General features: G+C 42.0%; 1 protein-coding gene across 1 annotated transcript in view; it reads right to left on the reverse strand.

Moving 5' to 3' along the window:
- CHRNA7 (cholinergic receptor nicotinic alpha 7 subunit) overlaps positions 7,286 to 23,921 on the reverse strand; it is a 133,428-nt gene continuing 116,792 nt past the window's right edge. Inside the window, exons 8-10 of the mRNA XM_021098695.1 lie at positions 21,135 to 21,221; positions 16,488 to 16,597; positions 7,286 to 11,619 (exon numbers count right to left, since the gene is read on the reverse strand). Of these exons, the coding sequence (XP_020954354.1) occupies positions 11,101 to 11,619; positions 16,488 to 16,597; positions 21,135 to 21,221 (716 nt within the window). The 3' untranslated portion in view covers positions 7,286 to 11,100. The remainder of the gene's footprint in view (positions 11,620 to 16,487; positions 16,598 to 21,134; positions 21,222 to 23,921) is intronic.

Genomic DNA, 23,921 nt, shown 5'->3' on the forward strand with positions numbered 1-23,921 from the left:
AGGTGCCCAATCAGCAGAAGCAAGAGGGAAATAAGTAGCAAGGCATTCATGCCAAGATGGCAGAGAGAACAGAAGAGAGAGAGTAACCCTGGCCTGGGGCAGAGATGGAAAGTTACCACCCTAGAAAAAGAGAACCAAACAAGAGAAATCTCCAAAGTGCTGTATAAGAATGAGAAATGGATTTCAGTGAAGCAAGAGCTGAAAGATGAGATGGACAAGTAAAATAAATGGTAAGTTGCAGAGCTTTGGAAACAAATTGAGAACCCCAATCCCACCATTTCAGAACATTGGGAAAACTCCGGGAACAGGTTGAGGTTGATAAATCATGAAATGTAAGTTTGATTACACTGTGTAAAAGCATGTAAGTGACCATTTGAAATACATACCAATAATGTCTTCCATTTTAACAAAAGGAATACATATGCACCAAAGGAGGAAAAAAAAAAGAAAATTCAAAACATAGGATACAAATGAAATATCAATTTCATGCACAGAAACATAAAAAATATTTAAGGAAAAATAATATCAGAACCAAACACATCAGCAACATTAAAATGTAAATGCATATTCAAGGCAAACCTACAACAAAGTAATTCAAAAAAGGTTAAAAATAAAATTATGGATAAGGCGGAGTTCCCATCATGGTGCATTGGAAATGAATCTGATTAGGAACCATGAGGTTGCAGGTGCAATCCATGGCCTCGTTCAGTGGGTTAAGGATGTGGTATTGTTGTGAGCTGTAATGTAGATTGCAGACACTGCTCGGATCTGGCATTGCTACAGCTGTGGCATAGGCCAGCAGCTACAGCTCCAATTAGACCTCTAGCCCCTTAGCCTGGGAAACTTTATATGCTGCAGGTGCAGTCCTAAAAAGCCAATATATGTGTGTGTGTGTGTGTGTGTGTGTGTGTGTATGGATAAGGCTATACTAGGCATAAGCTCAGAAAAAGAAATCTGCAGCCCTGATTTCAAAGTGTGAATTTAAGGAAAACATTCAGAATAAAATCAACAATTGATATGAATTGTTAAATATCTAATAGTAAAAGGAAAGGAAACTAAAAGAGAAGTATTGTTAGCATAGAGTGTAGACCCTCCTGCCTATCTAAATTTGTTGGTGTCAAAGGCCAGAACTTCAAGGTTATAATCTGGAAAATTTGCAAAAATGATTATATTAAGAAACTTAAAATATACCTCAATAAATTATAAACATAGAAATAGGACAGAATACATGGTGCTCAAAGCACAATGTAATACAATTAGAAATTAATTTTTAACTTTTAAAAAATTTTGAAATTTTAGAATTCCCATCATGGCTCAGCAGAAATGAATCTGAGTAGTATCCATGAGAATGGAGGTTCTACGCCTAGCCTTGCTCACTGGGTTGAGGATCCAGCTTTGCCGTGAACAGTGGTGTAGGTCACAGACATGGCTCAGATCCTGTGTTGCTGTGGCTGTGGCATGGGCCAGCAGTTACAGCTCTGTTTCAACCCCTAGCTTGGGATCCTCCATATGCTGTGGGTGTGGCCCTAAAAAGACAAAAAAAAAAAAAAAAAACAATTTGGAAATTTTTAAAACGTCAAAAAATCTTCGTTCAAAGAAGATGTCAAAACTGAACGTATAGAATGTATAGAATACTTAGAAAGTAAAGATAAAAAATCTACATATCAAAACAAACACATTGCTGTTAAAGCTTTGATGAGAAGTAAAATCAGAGCCCAAAGCACTTATATAATTAAATCAGAATAAATGGAAATACATGAGCTGGGCATCAACTGCTTAAAAACAAAAAGAAAATAAACAATAAAAGTAGAAGAGGAACTACAGCTTGGATGAACCTTGAGACACAAAATGACAAATACTTTATGATTCCACTTATGTGAGGTGCCTATAATAATCAAATTCAATGAAACAGGCATTAGAATGGTTGTTGTCAGGGTCTGGGGATGGAAAATGGGGATTAATGGGTACAGACTTCAGTTTTGCAAGATGAAAAGAGTTCTGGAGATGGAAGTTGGTGATGGTTGCACAAAAATGTGAATGCCCTTAATGCCACCAAACTGTACAATTAAAGTTGGTTGGAATAGTAAATGTTAGGCTATGCACATTTTACCCCAGTTTATATATATAATGAAATAGAGCAGAACCCTGTGGTCCTTCCATGCCATGTCATCTGCCTGCCTTTTGTCTGTAGAAAAACTTTAAAGAATAAGTTTAATCAGAGAAATGAGAAAATGAAGAAGCAAAAGAAAATAGTCAAGCGAGGCAAAATAACAAAAATTTAGCCATTCAGTAAAGTCAAGGACTTCCTCATGGGCTGTAGATAATATGTTGAGCCATATCCTCTGAGCTGTCTTATAGATACTGAAACCCCTATCAGGTAGAAGTTAATTATGAAATGACCAGACTGCAGCCATGACACAGGCTGCCCCAATTCCAAGACCTGGCCTCAAGCAAATGGGAACAAACTGACATTGGAACTAAAGATCAGCTATTCTGAAGACAATCATGATGCTGGTCAGACCACAAGACCAATTTTAGGATGACTATCAGAGCTTACTGTGCTGTTTCTGCATGTGGCTGTAAAATCTCTTGCCCACTGATTTTCAATGTGGGGGGAATCAGCCTGTGGATAGGAGTCTGCACGTACCCCCACCCCCAGACTCCCACTGTTGGCATCTGAAATAAAGCAAATGTTCTTTCCCACCAACATTGCTTGTTTGTTGCTATTTATTGGCTTTACAAAAGCAAGCAGCCAGATGTAGCGAGACAGACAGACAGACAGATAGACAGATAATTACATATTTTTAAATAGATGATTGACTTCAAGACTTACTATAAATCTATAGTGATCAAGACAGTGTAGGAGTTCCCATTGCAGCTCAGAGCAAACAAGCCTGACTAGATCCATGAGACTCAAGTTCGAACCCTGGCCTTGCTCATTGGGTTAAGGATTGGGCATTTCCATGAGCTGTGGTATAGGTCACAGACATGGCTCAGATCCTGCATTGCTCTGGTGGTGGCATAGGCCAACAGATGCAGCTCTGATTTGACCCCTAGCCTGGGAACCTCCACATGCCCTGGGTGGGTGCAGCCTTAAAAAGCAAAAAAAAAAAAAAAAAAAAAAAAAAAAAAAAAAAAAAAAAAAGGTGGTAATAAGAATAGACAAATATAACAGAATAAAGCACGCATATGGAACCAAATGGGACAGCATAAAGAGCCCAGAAATACTCACATAAATATGGTCAACTGATCTTTGACAAAGGAGCAAAGGGAATTCAAAGGAGAAAGGATAACTTTTTCTAACAAATAATGTTGAAGCAACTGAATATTCACATGCCAAAAAAAAAAAATGGAGCAAACAAAGTCTTTTCAATAAATGGTTCTGGAACTACTGGACATCCACATGCAAAAAAATAAATAAATAAAAGAATCTAGACACAGAGTATATACTATCCAAAAAAATTGATTTAAAATGTATCACAGATAACTGTAAAATGCAAAATCATACAACTCCTGGGAGATAACAAGAGAAAATCTCGACCTTGGGTATGGAGATGACATTTTAGATACAACAGCAAAGGCAGGATCCATGAAAGAAGGAAGTTATACTTCATTTGAACACAAAACTTCTACCTTTTTAAAGACAATGTCAAGAGAATGAAAAGTTAAGTCAGAGATTGCAAGACAATATTTGAAAAAGACATATCTGATTGGTATGTAATCTAATACATACCAAAAACTCTTAAAACTCAACAATAAAAAAAAAACATGATTTTAAAAATGGGCCAAAAATCTTAACAAATATCTCATCAAAGAAGATATACAGATGGAAAATAAGCACATGAAAAGATGCTCCACATCCTATGCTATAAGGGAAATGCAAATTAAAACAAGAAAGTTCTCCCTGTGATGTGGTGGGTAAAGTATACAACTGCAGCAGCTCCAGTATCTGCAGAGGTGCTGGTTCCATCCCCAGTCTGGTGCAGTGGGTTAAAGGATCTGGCACTGCCACAGCTGCAGGGTAGTTTGTAGCTGCAGCTCAGATTTAACCTTTGGCCCAGGAACTTCCATATACCATGGGTGCAATCATAAAACAAACAAACAAACAAACAAAACAATGATATACCTATTAGATGGCCAAAATCTGGAGGATACCACCAAATACTATCAAGGAAAGGAAGAAAGAGTAACTATCATTTATTACCAGTGGGAATGTAAAATGGTACAGCCACTTTGGAAGAGAGTTTCTTTCAAAAGCAAACATCCTCTTCACGTACAATCCAGGAGTCATACCCCTTGGTATTTACTCAGAGGACTTGAAAACTTATGTCCAGACAAAAATCTGTATATGAATGTTTATATCATCTTTATTTTTTTATTTTTTCTCTTTTTTAGGGCTGCACCTGTGGCATATGGAGGGTCCCAGGCTAGGGGTCAAATCAGAGCTGTAGCTGCTGGCTTACACCACAGCCACAGTAAAGCCAGATCTGAGCCACGCCTACAACTTACACCACAGCTCGTGGCAATGCTGAATATTTAACCCACTGAGCAAGGCCAGGGATCAAACCTGCATCCTCATGGATGCTAGTCAGTTTCCTTTTCCACTGAACCATGATAGGAACTCCTATAGCAGTTTTATATCTGCCCTAACTTAGAAGCAACCAAGCCCTTCAGTAGGTGAATGGATAAACTGTGGTACATGCAGACAATGGAATGCTATTCAGTGCTTTAAAAAAAAAAAAAATGAGCTACCAAGCCAGCAAAAGCTATGAGGGAATCATAAATGCATATAACAAAGTGAAAGCAGTCAATCGGAAAAAGCCAATCAGAACGTCATATAGTATGATTCCAACTATATAACATTCTAGAAAAGGCAAAACTATGGAGACAGTGGAAAGACCAAGCATTGCTAGGGGTTGGGAGTAGGGAATACATAGATGGAGCACAGAGATATTTAGGGCAATGAAACTATTCTGTATGCTACACTACTATAATTGTGGATGCATGTTTTTATGCATTTGTCCGAACTCACAGAGTACAACATTAAGAGTAAACCCTTGTGATAACGTGCCCTGCAGTCAGGGATGGTGATCCTGAGGGAGATTAGGCACGTGTGGGGGTGGGGAGTATATGGGAAATCTCCAGATCTTCCGCAGTTTTGCTGGGAACCTGTCACTGCTCTAAAAAGTAAAGTCTCAAATATAAAAAATGGAGACATAAGAGGAAAACTGAAATATTAAAAGCAGAAATTTAATAATTACAAAATACAGCAGCAGAATTTGTTGATGGGCAATGTTTGTCAGAAGGTAGATTTATAGAAATCTAACACAGCAGAGAAAAGATTGGCAATTAGGTTTTAGCATGAAAAGAAATTTAGGAAAGAGTTTAAGATGTTAAATGAGATATTGGAAAGGGAAGTTCCCAGGTGGTCTAGTGCTTAAGACTACTCACTTTCATCGCTGCAGCCCAGGTTCAATCGCTGGTCTGGGAACTGAGATCACACATCAAGCTGATACATGCCATGGCCAAAAAAGAGAATACTTAAAAAAAAAAAAAAGACACTGGAGAGACAGACTGGAAATGGTTAAGAACTGGGCAGAAGGGTGGAATGTTTTGCATTCCTGTGATCCCCAAAGTAGGGGACACTGAGGTTTGACCACAAGGTTTCAGAAAGTCTAAAACTGCAGACAGCCTCCCTCCCCATCATATGATAAACTCTGATATTAAAAAGTCAAACCCAGGAGTTTCCGTCGTGTCGCAGTGGTTAACGAATCTGACTAGGAACCATGAGGTTGCGGGTTCGATCCCTGACCTTGCTCAGTGGGCTAAGGATCCGGCATTGCCATGAGTTGTGGTGTAGGCCGCAGACGCGGCTCAGATCCCGCGTTGCTGTGGCTCTGGCATAGGCTGGCAGCTACAGCTCCGATTAGACCTCTAGCCTGGGAACCTCCATATGCCATGGGAGTGGCCCCAGAAAAGGCAAAATAAATAAATAAATAAATAAATAAAATTTAAAAAGTCAAACCCAGAGTTCCCACTGTGGTGCAGTGGGTTAAGAATCCAACTGCAGTGGCTAGGGTCGCTGTGGAGATATGGGTTAGATCTCCAGCCTGGTACAGTGGGTTAAAAGATCTGGTGTTGCCACAGTGGCTGAAGCTTGGATTCAGTCCCTGGCCCAGGAACTTCCATATGCTGAGGGTGCAACCATTAAAAAAAAAAATTCAAACCCACGTGAAAATGAAGTAAAGGAGAATTAGAAAAGGAGCCTAGAGCAGAAAGTCAAGTCTAGGGAGCATTGGGTGAAAGGAAGGTTTGGGCCAGAAAGAATGAAGTGATGAAGGGAAACAGAATATATTATGTGAGAAAGGGACACTTCTGGGATCCCGTGACCTCAAGACAGCTTCTGTTTAAAGCTTCGGTGGGTCTGTCATGCGGCTAACTGCAGTCATGGTAGTGACATGGCCAGCCACCTCTGACACATCCCATGGGGCCTGGCCTGGTTGGACCCTCTGACTCCCACTGCCAAGGGAAGCTCCAGTCCTGGCCCCAGGGCTCTGCTGCACTGTTTGCCTGCTGTCCTGGGAAAAGTCAGGTCAGTCCAGGGGCAACAGGGGTGGTAGCCAGTTCCTGGAATTAACGAATAAGTCTACAGGTTCAGGGTCTGAAAATACAGGTAAATAAAATCCTTGGTGAGCCAAATCACTGAAAACAAAAGAAAGGAGAAATACACACAATTTCAAATGAAATTTGGAGAAATAATCATGAATATAGGGGAAATTAAAAAATCCTAAATTTGAGTATTGCAAGACTACATAAATATACTGAAAACATGGACTGAAATTAAGTTTCTTAAAAATATGTAACTGAAATTGACTCCAGAAGTGTTCCAGGATATATCATGCCCAGTGGGAAGAATCTAGAAGCACCCTAGTGGATACCCAGGTAGCACCCCCCATCCTGGTGAGACTTTTGACACTTTGGTAGAAGATGATTCTAAATCCAAATAAACGACTGCAGAATATAGACCATCTGGGAGTTCCTTTTCATTTGTTTGCACACAAAAGCAAGCTGCAGAATGATTCATCTCACATATGAATGTTGATAGCAAGCACCGTAAGTAAAGATCATCTCAGATAACATAATAGCAGCTGGTCTGAAGGAATCTATGAATGTAACACAACACACTACTAGAGCAAAGGGGTAATCCTTCTGATCATCGCCATGGATACTGAAAAGGTTGTGACAAAAACCTAACATCTACATTTTCCCCAGAAAGCCCCAACAGTTTGAGAATACACAGATAACTTTTTATTATGACAAGGAAAATACACATCTTCATACAAGTTAAATGGTGAGACATTAAACTCTCCCAACTAAAGTCAGGAACAAGACAGGTATGCCACCCAAATCACTATTATTTAACAAGGTTCTCAAAGGCAATTGACTAAAAGAAAGAAATAAGGGAAATGACTGGAAAGGGGAAGGCAAAAGAAAATCCTGGAAACAGTAAGAAATTACAATAAGGGTATTTGATGATGACGCAGAGATTACAAAAATCAACTACTTTCCTATACATCCAGTTAGAATATAAAATGTAAAAAAAACTGCTCCAATGAAACCTGTAGCCAAATGATAAAATATCTAGAAATAGACAATAATAAATTCATAAGACCTATCTGAACAAAACCATAAAACTCTGCAAGTGACATAAAACGGATTTCAATACAAGCCTAGATTGCGGTATTCTTGAATAAGAAGACACAATTAATCTATAAATTCATCATGATCCCAATTTTTAAGAAGGTGTATGTGTGTGTATGTGTGTGTGTGTGTGTGTGTTAGATTAATAGGAAGGAAGCCTCAGAAATTAAAGGGAGACATAGGGAAACTTATCAGTAAAGCCAAAGTAGACCCAAACACTTAGAGGAATTTAGTTTACAAATAAGTTGGCATTTTGAACAAACTGGGGGAAAGACTATAATTGTATAACAAAATGCACTGTTATATATTTTGTTGGTGCAACTGACCGACCACTTGGAGGGGAAAAAACACAACTTTACCTCCATTTCCTGCAGTAAATGAATTCCTGGGAGTTAGAAGATGTAAAGATATAAAAATGAAACCATAAGGATTTAGAAGAAAATATGAGTAAATTTATTTATAATCTCAGAATGGGGAAGTCCTTTTAGAATTGAAAACAAATTCTGGGATCTAACAAAAAAAATACGGATACATTGCCAACATAAATTTTTAAATTTTTAACTTTTTATGTATATATGACAATAAATAAGCAAATCAATAAATAACATCAAAAGACAAGTAAAAATATTTTCAAGACATAAGGCAGAAAGGTTTCAAAATAGCTAAATTAAGAAAAAGCCAAAACTGTTTAAAGGACATATATTTATAAAAAGAAATTACCAGAAAACATTTGAAAAGAAGTTAACTTCACTCATAATAAAGTGAACTAAATCATAACATTGCAATAGCACTTTTCACCAGACTGAAAAAAAAGTCATTTGAGAAAACTGAGAAATTGACCCTTTCATTAGATTCTTGGTAAGCGTATCCACAGATAAATTTCTGAAGAATAATCTGACAGTATGGACAAAAGTGTTAAATGCACATAACCTTAAATCCAACAACTCCCATTTCCAAGTTGGAGTAGATATCAAGATATGATCACAAATGTATGCCATGATCCAAGTACAAGGATGCTGATTATAGGGCAGTGTATAAAAATAAAGACAGGAAATACTCTATATGTTCACTGATAAAAGACTAATTAAAGAAATTATAGTGCTGGGGACAATGGAACACTAAGAAGCTATTAAGAATGAGGTAGATCCTTATCACTCATTATGAAAAGATCTCTTAACTCCATGCGAGGAAAGCAAGGTTGTAGGGTACTGTTCACAGCACGTGTGCTAGAAACAGAACTAAAAGGAAGTTCTCTCCTTCTGTCTTCCTTCCTTTCTGGAAACACCAGCCCCTTCCCAGAAGCCTCCTAGTGCTCCCCTGTGAGGAGAGAAAAGAGGGGTTCCGGGGGACCCTTATTTTTAGCCCTTCACACTTTTCTTTCTATGGGTGCATCTTTTCCTTTTTAAACTGGCAGAGTAGTTATCTGTGGGGAGGGGTAAAATGAACCCATTTTTCCTGTGTTTTTATGTTTTTCTGAATAAAATACAAAACCAAAAAGGCTTTTTAAAGCAAAACATACTTAAAAAAAAAAAAAAGCAAAATGTAGTCAGGAACAATTTTAAATGCAATAAGACATGAAGCATTCTCTTTATATACTGAAACACTTCTAGCTGTTTCTAAAGACACTTTAATAGAAAAAGAAAGAAAGATTGTTCATTGTTCATCCATCACACACAGAATCTGTACTCAGAGGATGACCCTGCTCTAAATGGCATGATGTTGGAACACCCTTATTTATCAACCTTCCTGTTGTAAACCAGGTGCCTTCTCTGAAAGTGCATACCCAGGTGCGCGCGCACGTGCACACACACACACACACACACACACACACACACACACGCCATATTCGTCAGTGCACACAAATCCATGGTATCACCCAGAAATGAGTGAAAAAAATAATGGCTGGAGAAGTGCATGCAATTTCCTTTATTCTGAAAAATCAAATCTTCCCTTATGATGGAGTCACTTCAGGGGTCAGAAGCAAATCAAAGACCCCCCAGGAGCTCAGATGCCTTCTGCATCTTTGAGCTCTGAGAGTTACTGGATGAAGCAAAAGAATAGGAGAGATCTTGTGCCTTCCTCTGATGGCATTAGAGGCCAGGTGACTGTTGTCAGCTAGACGGTCTAAGTGGAGAACCATGTCACCAGTGTGATTTAAAATAGTTTCCCTTGCTTTCAAAACACACATCTCCAGTGAATCCACCCACTCAGCCAGCTTTCTGGGCTGAAGCTGGGGTGAATGATGTGGGGAAGCAGATCTCCCCAAACCAGGCCCTCCTGCTCACTACCACTACTTGTCATCCAGGTAAGCCATCAGCTATGCCATCCCCTCTCAATTCCTGCCACATGGGGGGCCAGAGGGGACCCAATCTCTCCTCCTTGCCCTGACACATGGAGAAAAAGCACAGAATACTTTGGTGACTTTTTGTTGTGCATTTGCATGGATCCATAAATTTCTAAGACTAATCCACTCTAATATAAATGAAGCATCAAATGCATTATTTTCTTTAAAGAAAACCCACATAGGTGGCTTAACTTAGCTTCAGTTATTATTACACCAGGTGATAATTCTAAGAGAACTCTACTTGTCCTTTGGGTTTGGCAAACAGAACAGATTCACGCAACCCTGCAGTGTCTGGAGATAGCACAGAAAGCTTGAGAATGTCTGGGATATACAGAAAGCCCCCTGACTTGACTGGTTCAGAATCTACAACCAACCTGCGTCCCTCATGATTCCCTTGACAAGGTAGCTTGGTAGAAATGGCGCTGGCAAAAGCACGATTTACAAGATCAACTATGTCTGTCTCTGTTTTTAAATGTAGAAATAACACGAGCCTGTTTCTCTCTACTGTCTTTGATAGAGAAAAGTAAAAATCTGGATTCAAGAAAAAACAGCACTTGGGTTTTTCAATTCAGTTTAGAGTTTCCTTTCACTAGTCAATTACTGGATGGATTTAGTGAGCATGGTTTATTAAGATGATTAACTTCAATCTAGGTTTGTACACAGGCAAAAGCAGATATTGAATTTCCATGGAGGCCCTCATGGCAAGGGACATGCAGGCATGCAAACCAACTGCCCGGGTCACCCCTGGCAGCCAGTCCCGAGCTACCCAGACCTGTCTGAAGGGCTCATCAGGTAGTGGGGAAATGGGCAAAATGACCTCTCGGTGGTCCTGCCAACCATAAGGATGCTCCAAGGATACCACGTGGCCCATCTGAGAGGGTTAAACAAAAATGTGCTGCAATCTCATTACTTAAAGTAACAAGGAAACTAACTGACATGTTTGACAGCAATAGGATACATCCACATCCTCGAGTTTAAAGCTGCTTTGGGATCAGCCTCCTAAGGCTCTCTAAGCTGAAGACGTGGCCTGTTCGAGGCTGAGAGCCCGGACCAAGTCAAGCGAAGTCTTTGGACACAGCCTCGACGAAGTTGGGTGCCGACATCAGGATGCCGATGGTACATAGGATGGTGAAGACGGAGAAGGCCATGAGGCACAGGCGGTCCACCACGCAGGCTGCAAACTTCCACTCACTGCACACGGCCTCTCCCTCGTCCTGGCAGCGGAAGCGGTTGGCAATGTACCGCACCTCCTCCAAAATCTTCGCCAGGTCCGGATCCCCCTCAGAGGGTTGCCCGCCGTGCAGCAGGTGCTCGTCGTGCGTGGGTGAGCAGGCCAGGCGGCCGCACACGACCCCCGAGTCTGGGGTGGGCGCGCAGTGCACACCATCCAGGCCACGGAAGCCGATGTACAACAAGTTGCCATTGGTGGCCGGTGGCCCCGCCACGGCACTCATCTCCACACTGGCCAGGCTGCAACGGCGCTGCTTGTGCTGGCAGGCTGGCCGCACCTTGTCCTCCCCAGGCCTCTTCATGCGCAGGAACCAGGCACACCAGTTCAGAAGGATGACTCGGGTCTAGGGAGATAACCCAGCATTAGGAAGGCGGCAGGGAAGGGCATGGCAGCTGATCCCCACAGCAAGGTGACCTTATAATGCCAGCTGAACTTCGTGGGGGCAGAGCTAAGACTGAGGGGCTGATATGGGACAAAGTGCTGTGAAAAGTCTGAAGCTGGGGTTGGCAAACTTTACTTAAAGGGCTAGATAGTAAATATTTTAGCTTTGCCATCCACTTCATAGGTCTCTGTTGTAGCTACTCAGCTCTGCCAATATAGTGCAAGATCGGCCACACATGCAAAGGAGCAAACAGGTTTTTTCTAATAAAATGTAACTTACAAAAACACTTGGCAGGTTGGATTTGGCCACCAGGGCCAGAGTTTGTCAAACTCTGGTCTAAAGTGTCTTATAAACATACATTGCCTACATCCATAGAAGATGCTGGAGAGAAATCACTGAGATTTCTTGTTTTTCTCCTCTGATGGCAAGAAGGGAGCTACATAAAACTTTAATCCAGATTAAAAAAAAAAAAATCCTGCAAGCCTATTTAAACAAGTGCATGAAAAAGGGGGCCCTTTCCCTGAAATGGTCCAGTTACCGATTTGAGTTTTGGTTTATGACTGTAGGCATGTTCCATCAGCAGGGTAGCAGGTATGTGAAGTTCCTGTCTGCAGCCCTTTCTTGGTAATCATTTTTATGACATCATATAAAAGACAAGGGCAGTTATCTGGGTCTGAAGACAGTAAGAAGGAACAAGAAGGAATAAGAACACTTTTGCTGAAGGTATAAAGATTGCCCTCTGTCCACTGCAGGCCATGCTTTCCACATCTTACGGACAAGCCTTCAGAGCCCAGAAGGGCCAAGCCTGAAGACCCTGGAGGGTTTTCCAGGATTTGTAAGGAGCAGAAACACATGGGTCCCACATGGATCCTCTACAAGAGGCTCATAAGATAAGCCATCTCACTCGGACCTCTCAGGGCTCAGTTAAGCGAGTATAAGTCCATTTTATAAATAAGGAAATTGAGGCTGTGATGGAGAGGTGTGGGGGAGGGATGGATTGCAAGTTTGGGATTAGCAAATGCAATCACTTATAAATATGGGGATGGATAAACAAGAAGGACCTACTGGATAGCAAGGGAACTATATTCAACATCCTGTGATAAACCATAATGGGAAAGAACATGAAAAACAATATATGTCTGTATAACTGAATCACTTTTCTGTATAGCAGAAACTAACACAATATTGTAAATTCAACGATAGTTCAATAAAATAAAAATTTTTTAAAGAAGCTGAGGCTCAAAGAAGCAAATAAATTAGCTCAAGTTTACACAGTGAGGTTGAGTCACCTAAGATGTTTGTGAGTCATATCTAATGTGTTCAGACTTGCACAGCCTCATCTATCAAAGGGTCTGCTAGGTTCTTGTCAAGCTTCCTGGGTCTTTAGCCCAACCCCCACTTGGAAGGCTCCAGAAAGCCTGGGCCAGAGTTTGGGGGAGCGTGTGAGGCAGTAAGCTTGTCCAAACCCAGAGGCAGCCAGCCTTGCAGGGAAAGCTGAGCATCCTGCCAGGGCTCTGCCTGCCCCGTGGGAGGTCTGCATGTCCCTGGGGGCACATCTCAAGCTAAGTCTGTTTTGAATTTCATGGCCCGAATCATTAGCTTTCAAGGCTAAAGCGTCTCAAAAGATGAGATTATCCTCTTGGCACTTCTCAGACTGTGCCTATGACCTCTTCTGTTAGGTTATGGTTTTGTTTCTGGCTGTGCAAATGTCATAGAATGCCACCCGCACCGGCAGTATCATCTTCATAGCAACAGATCATAATGAAAGTCCCTCAGAGGCCATTTATGTTTCAAATACACATGGAAAGAATGGAAAACAGTGTGTGTTACATAAAGTGAGAGAAAAACACAAATTTTTGCTTTGTACCATTGGCTTTAACATGATCTTGTGCTGAGAGGTGAATAATTAGCATATGCTCTTAATTCAGATTTCTCTGGAACAATAAAATGCTAACAGGTCATTAAAAATAACCTTAATTCCCTTATCATAACATCAGTCAAAATAGGAGAAATAAGAGTATGTGTTTATATTTTTTCATCTGCATAAACACAGGAAGGAAAAAGAAATTAATTGAAATGGTTACCAACTGGTGGTGGAAGTAGGGGGAAGAGCAAGAATGAGAGCAGGATTTCCTTATAGATTATTTTACTTTGATTTTGACTTTTGGAATATGTAAATGTCTATTTCAAACAGATGGGGGGATAGACACAAAGCGTATCAGGGTTATAAGAAAGTCAGGTAAGAATGGAAGTGAGATGTGTTAAAATACATCTCAGCTTTTTTCTGAGGGGGCAGGGACTTTCAAAACAAGCCCACAGACTGTGGTGATGTGACCTGTGTGGGAGGTGGCACCATTTCCAGGACTTCAACCCATTGCTGATGCAATGAGCAAGCTATTAAGCATAAGACTTGCTATGGAAAGACGTTCCAGGGCACAAAGTCACTCTCAAAGCCAATTTATTTACAAAAGTGGTCTTTCCTAAGTTAATTTTTGGGTAACTGTAAATTATCCCACAATAGATATTTTCATTTTAATTTTATGGCTACACCTGAGGCATAAAGAAGTTCCTGGCTAGGGGTTGAAAGGGAGCTACAGATGCTGGACTACACCACAGCCATGGCCAGATCCAAGAGGCATCTGAGACACTATGCCACAGCTTGTGACAACGCCAGATCCTTAACCCACTGAGCAGGGCCAGGGATCAAACCTGCATCCTCACAGAGAAAATGTTGGGTCCTAACCCACTAAGCCACAACAGGAACTCCCACAATGGATATTTTTAGAAGGTCCAGGAGCTTCCTGATCACGGAGGTGAAGGAAAAGCATTTTACATCCTGCAGGTGCATTTAATTAATTAATTAATTAGTTTGTTTGTTTGTTTCCTCTAGGGCCACACCTGCAGCATATGGAGGTTCCCAGGCTAGGGGTCTAATCAGAGCTGTAGCCGCCCAGCTACGCCAGAACCACAGCAACACAGGATCCAAGCCGAGTCTGCGACCTACACCACAGCTCACAGCAACGCCGGATCCTTAACCCACTGAGCAAGGCCATGGATTGGACCCGCAACCTCGTGGTTCCTAGTCGGATTCGTTAACCACTGAGCCACGACAGGAACTCCCTTGCAGGTGCATTTAGCACCTTGGTGAATCCTAAATTCCCTCCGAACTTGGATGCAAGGTCATGGGTCTGCATGAGAGGCTCAATGTGGCCTGAGAAGCTTCTTTAGCTCCCAGCTGTCCTTCAGTCATGATTTCTGGATGGGAAGACTGGAAGGCTTGAGGGGCCCAAGAAAGAAACAGGGGCTCTGCCCTGCCTGGGGTTTGGTCACCACAAGTGAGGCGGGGAAAGCCCAGGCCCTACATATTCCCCAATGAAGGTTTCTCATGCTGGGGAAGGGTGGGTGTAGAGATTTGGACACTGGACTCCAAAGAAGGATAGCCTGTGAGGGGGAAGTGTCAGCACATGAAACAAAGCAACAGTGCTGAGGGCCCTGGGACCACCCGCCATGACCTGGCTAAGACAACAGGCTGCTAGATTCAAACATTTATTTCTCATCATTTCCTTTTATCCCATCCCTCTTTCCCCCCCCCGCCACTGTTAACCACTTTCCTTTATTTTATAGGTTTTTGGTTAAAGGACTTTTCCTATGCATATTGTGATAAAAGAAACGTTAGCAGAGTGAGATGTAAGGAAGTCATTCTGGCTTATACATGCATTAACCTGAATCTTATGCTAACTAAAGCAGCCAGTTTGTGGTCTATCAAATATCAATTGTGGAGTTCCCACCAACAAGCTGCAGTGGGTTAAGAATCTGACCTCAGAGGCTCGGGTTGCTGCGGAAGCATGGATTTGCTCCCCAGACCAGTGCAGTGGGTTAAAGGACCTGGCATTGCCGCAGCTGTAGCATAGGTCACAGCTGCCACTCAGATTCAATTCCCAGCATGGGAATTTCCATATGCTAACTAACCAACTAAAATAAATAAATAAAATCCCCCAAAACAAAAACAAAAAAGTCCATCGTACATCTGCTTAGAGTATTGAGAACAAGGCACAGTGACCAGAAGAATGTCCAGGTAAAAAATAAAGATTCAATGCCCCTCTTCCTGGGATGCCAATGCTGGTCCTCCTTTGACAGTAAGACTCCTCTTCCCAGGTGCCAAGGCCATGCTGACTCACTTTATATGTATTGTTCTGAGATGGTTTTCCTGTTTTATTTTTCTACCTTGCAGAAATGTATCCCTGACTTCTTTAATGTTCTTTGTTCTGACAAGACATAAAACTGTGTTGAAAACCTTGTTTCTTGAGAGCAGTTTCTCAGGGTCATCTCAGAAGTTGGCTTCCGGGCTAGTCCTCAGTTTGGCTCACATAAAACTCTGTTCTTATTATTGATTGTTTATGGATTAATTTCACTGACATCTGAATGTATATATTTGTACAATGCTCAGCCCGTTTCTTACTCTTTTCACTACTCATTCTGTTGGATTCTGCAAATCCAACCAGTGGATATATGCTTATCTGCGCCTTGCTTCTACCCAATGCCCAGTTCCCTACAGAAAGTAGGCTTAAGAACACCGACCAGTGGAAGGTGCAGAGCAGCCAGTGTGAGCCCTGCCCCAGGACATCAGGTTGTAAGGACAGCCCATGGGACCCTGAGAGCCCGCTCACCACCCTGCCCTCCATGCAGAAATATGTAGATCAGTGAGAAATGCAGCTCTTTGTTTAGGAATGCTAGCTGTTTGTGGGATTTTTAAAACCAATGTCATCCTCTGAGCTCCTCTGCAGAGGGGCCCTGAACCCTGTCCAGGGGAGAAGGGAGGAGCAACTCACCCACTTGGGCATCTTGCCGCCATCTGGGTCATGGTGGTGATACTGTAGCACAATCACTGTGACGACCACGGAGAGGCCCACGATGATCATGGTGCTGGCGAAGTACTGAGCTGCAGAGAGAGCAGACATAGGGAGACCTGGGCCTCAGGCACAGGGTGTCACAGTGTCATAGTGCTTGTGGGCCCAGACCGGGTTCTGACCATCGGGGGTGGAGGACAGCGATACCCTAGAATGGAGCAGACTTCCTCTGAGTCTGCAGCACTGTCTCTGCCCCTGCCCCACATTTCTGGTGGGCAGAGGCCAGCCCAGAGCACAGAGACCTGTCTGCTCCCATCCTGTCATGCGGCCTCACTAGCTAACCATCCTTCTGGGAACCCTGCTTGCCTCCTCCTTCAGCGAGAGTTAGAGGTACCTCACAGGCGTAAGGTTGTCTGATGAGAAAGCACCTTTATCAGAACTAAAACTACTGAGACACAGAGGATCTGGTCACCGCTGTGATGACTACAGGCCACAGACATGCTGCAGGGTAGGGGGGTGTGGGCAGCAGGGGCAGACCTGGGCACCAGCTCATCCTATCAGGCCTGGAATATGACACTACTTGTGGTAGAGTCTGGCCCCATCTACCTAGAGCCACGGGGTGGGGCATGCCAGCTGTCCACCCCAGGTCCACTGGCTGCTCCCTGTGAACTTAAACAGGCCTCTCAGCCTCTCTGGGCCTCAGGTTCTTCACGAGTATAACAGGCATGGGAATGCCTTCCCTGTAGGGTTAGTACACGGATTAGAAAGTCTATGGGCTGAGGGTATAGGGGAAATCTGGAGAGGGTGGGCATTCCTTAATTGCCAACTCTGACTATTAAACCTTCAGTATGGGGGAGGGATAAATTAGGAGACTGGGAGAAACACATACACACTACTATATAAAAAATAGATAACCAAGAAAGACCTACTGTACAGCATAGGGAACTCTACTCAATATTTTGTAATAACCTATAATGGAAAAGAATTTGAGAAAGAATACACACACACACAACTGAATCACTGTGCTATGTACCTGAAACTAATTTAACACTGTCAATCAACTACACTTCAATAAAAAAAAAAGAAAGAAAAGAAAAAGGGATTGAGTTCTTGTTGTGGCTCAGCAGGTTAAGAACCTGACTAGTATCCATGAGTTTGATCCCTGGCTTCACTCAGTGGGTTGAAGATCGAGTGTTGCTGCAAGCTACAACGTAGGTCATGAATGTAACTAAGTTCTGTCATTACTGTGTCTTTGGCTCTGATTCAACCCCTAGTCTGGAAACCTCCATATGCTGCAGGTATAGCCCTAAAAATACAAAAAAAAAAAAAAGAAAGAAAGAAAAAGGAATTAAAATAAAAGATGGATTCAAGTATAAAAGAATACTAAAAAATAATGAAATCAAAAATATATACCATAAATGCCTAAGCAACAGAATAAATTATCCTAACATGAATGCAAATCCATCCATCAATCAACCCATCAACTTTCAGTGTGGCTGTCCACCAAGGGGCTGAGCTCACCCTGGTACAGAGGTTAAGTGTACGGCCACACACCTGGTTAAAAACATCCCCCACCCTCCAGGCAAGAAGGAACTCACTGCTCTCCCAGAGAGAACAAGAGGAATCTGTAGGAGCTGCCAGGGGTGGATATTTGAGACTTATTAAAGTCAGCATCAGGGACCTTTGGGAGAGGGCAGGAGGGGAACCAAACTGTGACTGTTATGGGCTGCTGTGTGTCCCCCTAAAATTTATATATTGAGGTTCTAAACCCCTAGTACCTTAGGATGTGACCATATTTGGAGAGAGGGCCTTTAAAGAGATGATTAAGTTAACAAGATTCTTAGCACATCACCTGGTCCAATCTGAAATTGGAAAGGGGAAAAGAAGGGAAAATTTGGACACACAAAGGGGCCCCAGGGATGTGAAGACACAGTGAAAGATCAGGTGAGGACAAAGCAAGAAAGTGCCCATCTTCAAGCCCAGGAGAAACCAACCCTGCCAGCACCATGATCTTGTACTTCCAGCCTCCAAAACTGTGAGCAAATAAATGTCTCTTGTGTAAGCCACCTGGTCTGAGGTATTTTATTGTGGCAGCTCCAACTAATACAATGACTGAGGGAGGGATCCAGGGTCACAGAATTCCAGAGCTGAAATCTCAACAACTGAGGTCAAAGGCCAACCGCATCCTAGTCTTCTAGAGGTGAGCTATGCATTCACCCAGCCTTGCCCCATTAAGGGTGGCTTCTGATGCAGGTCTCCATTGAAAGCACTGTGTTGGAAGGTAGAAAGGATGGAATCAGCATGTCAGTTTGAAAAATGGTTCCTCATTCCTGGGATGGTACTGAGAGAACTATGGTACTACACCAGGCTTTTCATACCAACAATCTCTCTGGTCCAAATACTACACATTCAGGAAGCTCCAAAAAGGACCTTGCTTTCTTAATTCATGAAGCCTTAGGACATCCCTGTAAAGCCTCCAATTCCTTTGTACCCCTGGTTAACCACAAAGGACTGCACCGGTATAGGCCGCTTTCCTGTTTCTGACTTTCACCACCAAACGGGAGTGGGGACTCTCGTTAAACCTATTGTTTACTAGCAGAACGCTGGTTTTCCATCCTCACAACTGACTTGGAAGTTTGGGTCTCTTTGATCAGGAGCAGAACCCTGGTTGCAGTGATGATAATGCTGGATTCTAAACTTTGGGCCACTAAGCACCTCTGTGTATATTCCTGCTCATTCCAGTCCAGTCCAGGGAGGTACATAACAACAAGTGGTATGCATCCTGTTTCTGTCGTCCCTCTCTGGGCAGAAGGTCATCCTTACACCTGTCTTGGTGTACAGTCAGGCGACTCAAGATGGCTGTTTTCTTGCCCTCTGTATCCCCTGCCTGACTAGGCCTACTTCAATTATACCCTATTCCCATGATTGACCTTCTCTCTTAATCTCAGAGCCTAATCAGCAGATACCTACATACTTCCCCACTCATCCCACCCTTTCCCCCAGCTAGTGATTAACCTATAGATCAGAATGGCTCCCCTTTGAGAGTTTAACAAAGATAAGACCTCTGCCTTGTGATGGTACTTAGCCCAAAGGGCTGAGGGCAGCCCATCTGCTGGTTTCCTTGGCAACTGATAGGCCAATCTGACATCAATTCCTCCTATAACTGATAGTCACCCTACTCCCTGCCACATTCCTGGAGCTAAGGCTACAGTTGCCAAATCCTTCCAACATCTACCACCCACAGTGGGGTGTTACCCCAGAACCTTGCTTCAGACATGTATGATCTCCCAGTTATTAAGGCACTGATGTCTCTGTTGCTGACTCTTGGCTCCATATTCGGTCTCAGGGCTGGGCAAGTACAGATTTTCAGGCCTGTGGAGTGCAGCCCAACACTTGGCCAAAACATATTTGTCCTGTTCGCCTTCCCTCACATGGTTCAACTTCTATACAAAGATATCGAGTTATCTTGGAAACAATGGCTAAGAGTTAAAGTGTAACAAAGAATTTGTGGGAAAATGATGACTCAAGCTAAAATAATGAATCTCTAATGGTAAAAATCTCTGGTCCCATGACAAGTGTGAAGGGGAGGATTGTAGGAGAAAGAGGGACATTTCTGCATCATAAAGCCAAACCACAAAGCCAGACTCCCCCCCCCCCCACTTCCATGTGCCCAGGGGAGCAGAGGCCATGGTAAGACAGAAGGCAGATGGGGTTAGGAAAGACATTTGCAACCAGCCACCTGTTTATACTTGGAGATGGAAATAACTATAGGAACAAGGCAAATTACTGGAATTTGTCTTCTGTGGACACTTTAAACAATGGTAATGACAGGGGCAGAGGGGGGCTAAGCCCTGCTTGAGCAAAAGATTAAGAGGTCACATGCTCCAGGTCAGGGACACCCCAACTCCACATGCATTGGAAGACTCCTCTGGATCAGAAAAGGAGGAGACTCCAGGCCACAATAAGTTCTAGTAACCTGCCCACAAGGTCTTGCTCTGGACTCCATCTTGGCATTCAAAAGATGTACATGCATATCAGGGATGGCCCTGGGTCCAGTCGGGTGTGAGAAATAAAATAAGAGAACTGACCAAAGGAAAACAAAGATCTAGAAGAACTGTCCCATATAAGTGGTTTAAAATCACCTCTCTGGTGGACTCCTCACTGAGGAAGACACCCGCATCTGCACTCTTCCTTTGGGTGTGTATTACTGCTTTGCTTCTTCCATAGATAAACAGACTACTTCTCTGTGTAATCTTCCACATGTTGTACTGTGTAATAAGCTTTGTAACTGTTTTTACTGCCTCCTTGAAACATCCCTGCTTCCAATGGGGGCAAGAATCACTGCACTTCTGCTTTTAACCTCTAGCTGGTCTTGGTTTTCATCCAGAATGCTCAGGTTCAGTTCCTAAGAAAAGAATTAGGATCTCACTCCAATCCATCATTAACTGCTATCTCTTTGAGATCAATGGATCACTCTAAGTAGTTACAGCAAGTAATCTCACAGCAGAAAAGGGGGGCTGTGCAGTTGTATGGGGCCCTGGAGGATACACATCTGCTCCCTATCTGTGCTAGGAAATCCTACAGGCACTCTTGAAGCCCATGTCTTTAGAGAAGCAGACGGTTGCTTACCTATCAAGGGCACTGAGTCAGATGTCGCAGGCATGATCTCGGCCACCAACAGCATGAAGACGGTGAGGGACAATAAAACTGTGATCCCTGAAACAGAGACACACAGTGGCCCCTGAGCACAGCAGATGGTAAGGCCTGAACTCCATAGAGCCTGAGGTTCAAAGGAGGTGTGGGGGGAGGAGTAGTGGTAGTCCTGACAGTCCTGAAACCCAATGTAGAGTTTTCTATGTTGATGGGAATAGGGATTTCCCTGAGCACATACCACTTCACATACCAGAGTCCCACAGAAGTCCCTGGGGCGACAAACTCAGGAGACAGAATTTTAGAAGAACAACACAAAATGGAGTTTCCATCATGGCTCAGTGGTTAACGAATCAGACTGGGAACCATGAGGTTGTGGGTTCAATCCCTGACCTTGCTTGGTGGGTTAAGGATCCAGCATTGCCATGAGCTGTGGTGTAGGTCACAGACACAGCTTGGATCTTGTGTTGCTGTGGCTGTGATGTAGGCCAGTGGCTGCAGTTCCAATTAGACCCCTAGCCTGCGAACCTCCATATGCCACAGGTACAGCCTTAAAAAGCAAAAAAAAGAATATACTATGGAGAAAAGATATTCTCTTTAATAGGTAGTTTTGGGAAAACTGGACAACTACATGTAAAAGAATGAAATTAGACCATTCCTTAACATCATACACAAAAATAAACTCTAAAGAGATCAAGGACCTAAATGTATGGTCAGATACTATAAAACTCCTAGAGGAAAACAAAGGCAGAACATTGTCTGACATAAACTGCAGCAATATCCTTTATAATCCACTTCCTAGGGAGTTCCCTTTGTGGTTCAGCAGTAATGAATCCGACTAGTAACCATGAGGATGCAGGTTTGATCCCTGGCCTAATTCGGTGGGTTAAGGATCTGGCATTGACATGAGCTGTGGTATAGGTCACAGACACAGCTTGGATTTGGCATCGCTATGGCTGTGACATAAAGTAGCAGTTATAATTCTGATTGGACCCCTAGCCTGGGAACTTCCAAATGCCACAGGTGTGGCCCTAAAAAGCAAATAATAATAATAATTATAATAATGATAATGATAATAATAATAATACACCTCCTAGAGTAATGAAATCAAAAACGAAAATAAACAAATGGGACCTAACTAAACTCAAAAGCTTTTGCACAGCAAAGGAAACCAGCTATAGTGGAAAAAAAATAAAAATCATTATACATACAAAAGAAAAAAAAGAAATATTTCTTAGATATAAAAAAGACAACCTACAGAATATGAAAAAAATTATTCATAAAGAAACAACTAACAAAGGATTAATCTCCAAAATACTCCAACATCTCATGTAGCTCTAAATCAACAAAACTAACAAACCAATTGAAAAATGGGTAGAAGATCTAAATAGACATTTCTCCAAAGAAGACAGACAGATGACCAAAAAGCACATGAAATGATGCTCAACATCACTAATTATTAGAGAAATTAAAATCAAAACTACAATGTGTCATCTCACACCTATCAGAATGAGCATCATCAAAAAGTCCACAAACAATAAATGATGGAGATGGTGTGGAGAAAAGGGAACCCTCCTACACTGTTGGTGGGAATGTAAATTGGTACAATCACTATGGAGAACACTGGTACATATATACAATGGAATATAACTCAGCCATAAAAAATGAAATGATACCATTTGACCATTTGCAGCAACATGGATGGACCCAGAGATTATCATACTAAACAAAGTAAATCATACAGAGAAAGACAAATATCATATGATATCACTTATACATGGAACCTAATTAAAAATGATACAAATGAACTTACAAAACTGAAACAGATTACAGATCTTGAAATGAAACTTACCGTTACCAAAGGGAAAGTGTTGGGAGGAGGGATAAGTTAAGAGGTTAAATTAACATATACACACTACAATATGTAAAACAGATAACTAACAAGGACCTACTGTATAGTTTAGGGAACTCTACTCAAAATTCTATAATAACCTATATGGGAAAAGAATCTGAGAAAGAATGGATATTTGTATATGTATAATTGATCTGCTTTTCTGTACTCCTCAGACTAAGACAACATCTAAATCAACTGTGCTCCAATAAAATTTAAAAAAATCATATTATAGAGGGAAAAAAAGAAGTTATAGGTTTGACAATGATGTCCCTGTGTAGTAAATAGGATCTTCAATAATCTTTGAGAGGTTGAGGAACTCATTTCACCAATCTAAATTGTAGTTTTTTCCTCCATTCTTGTATATGGTGTTAGAGGGTGATCTACACTTTCATTCTTTTACACGTAGCTGTTTAGTTGTCCCAATACCAATTATTGAACAGAGTTTCTTTTTTTTCATCATATATTCTTTCCTCCTTTGTCACAGATTAGTTGACCAGAGCTTTGTGGTTTTAATTCTGGGTTTTTTATCCTTTTCCAGTGTTTTTGTGCCAGTACCGTACTGTTTTGACAACTGTAGCTGTGTAGTATAGCCTGAAGCCAGGGAACCTGATTCTTTCACCTCCATTTTTCTTTCTCAGAATTGGTTTGGCTATTTGGGGTCTTTTGTGCTTCCATACAAATTTAATGAATTTTTGTTCTAGTTCTGTGAAAAGTGCCACTGGTAATTTGATAGAGATTGCCTTGAATCTGTAGATTGACTTGTGTAGTAGAGTCATTTTAACAATATCAATTCTTCCAATCCAAGAGCACGGTATATCTTTCCAGCTGAACGGATGTGTGTACATATATAACTGAATCACTCTGTTCAGCAG

This window comes from Sus scrofa, chromosome 1, assembly GCF_000003025.6.
Source record: "Sus scrofa isolate TJ Tabasco breed Duroc chromosome 1, Sscrofa11.1, whole genome shotgun sequence".
Classification (NCBI taxonomy): domain Eukaryota; kingdom Metazoa; phylum Chordata; class Mammalia; order Artiodactyla; family Suidae; genus Sus; species Sus scrofa.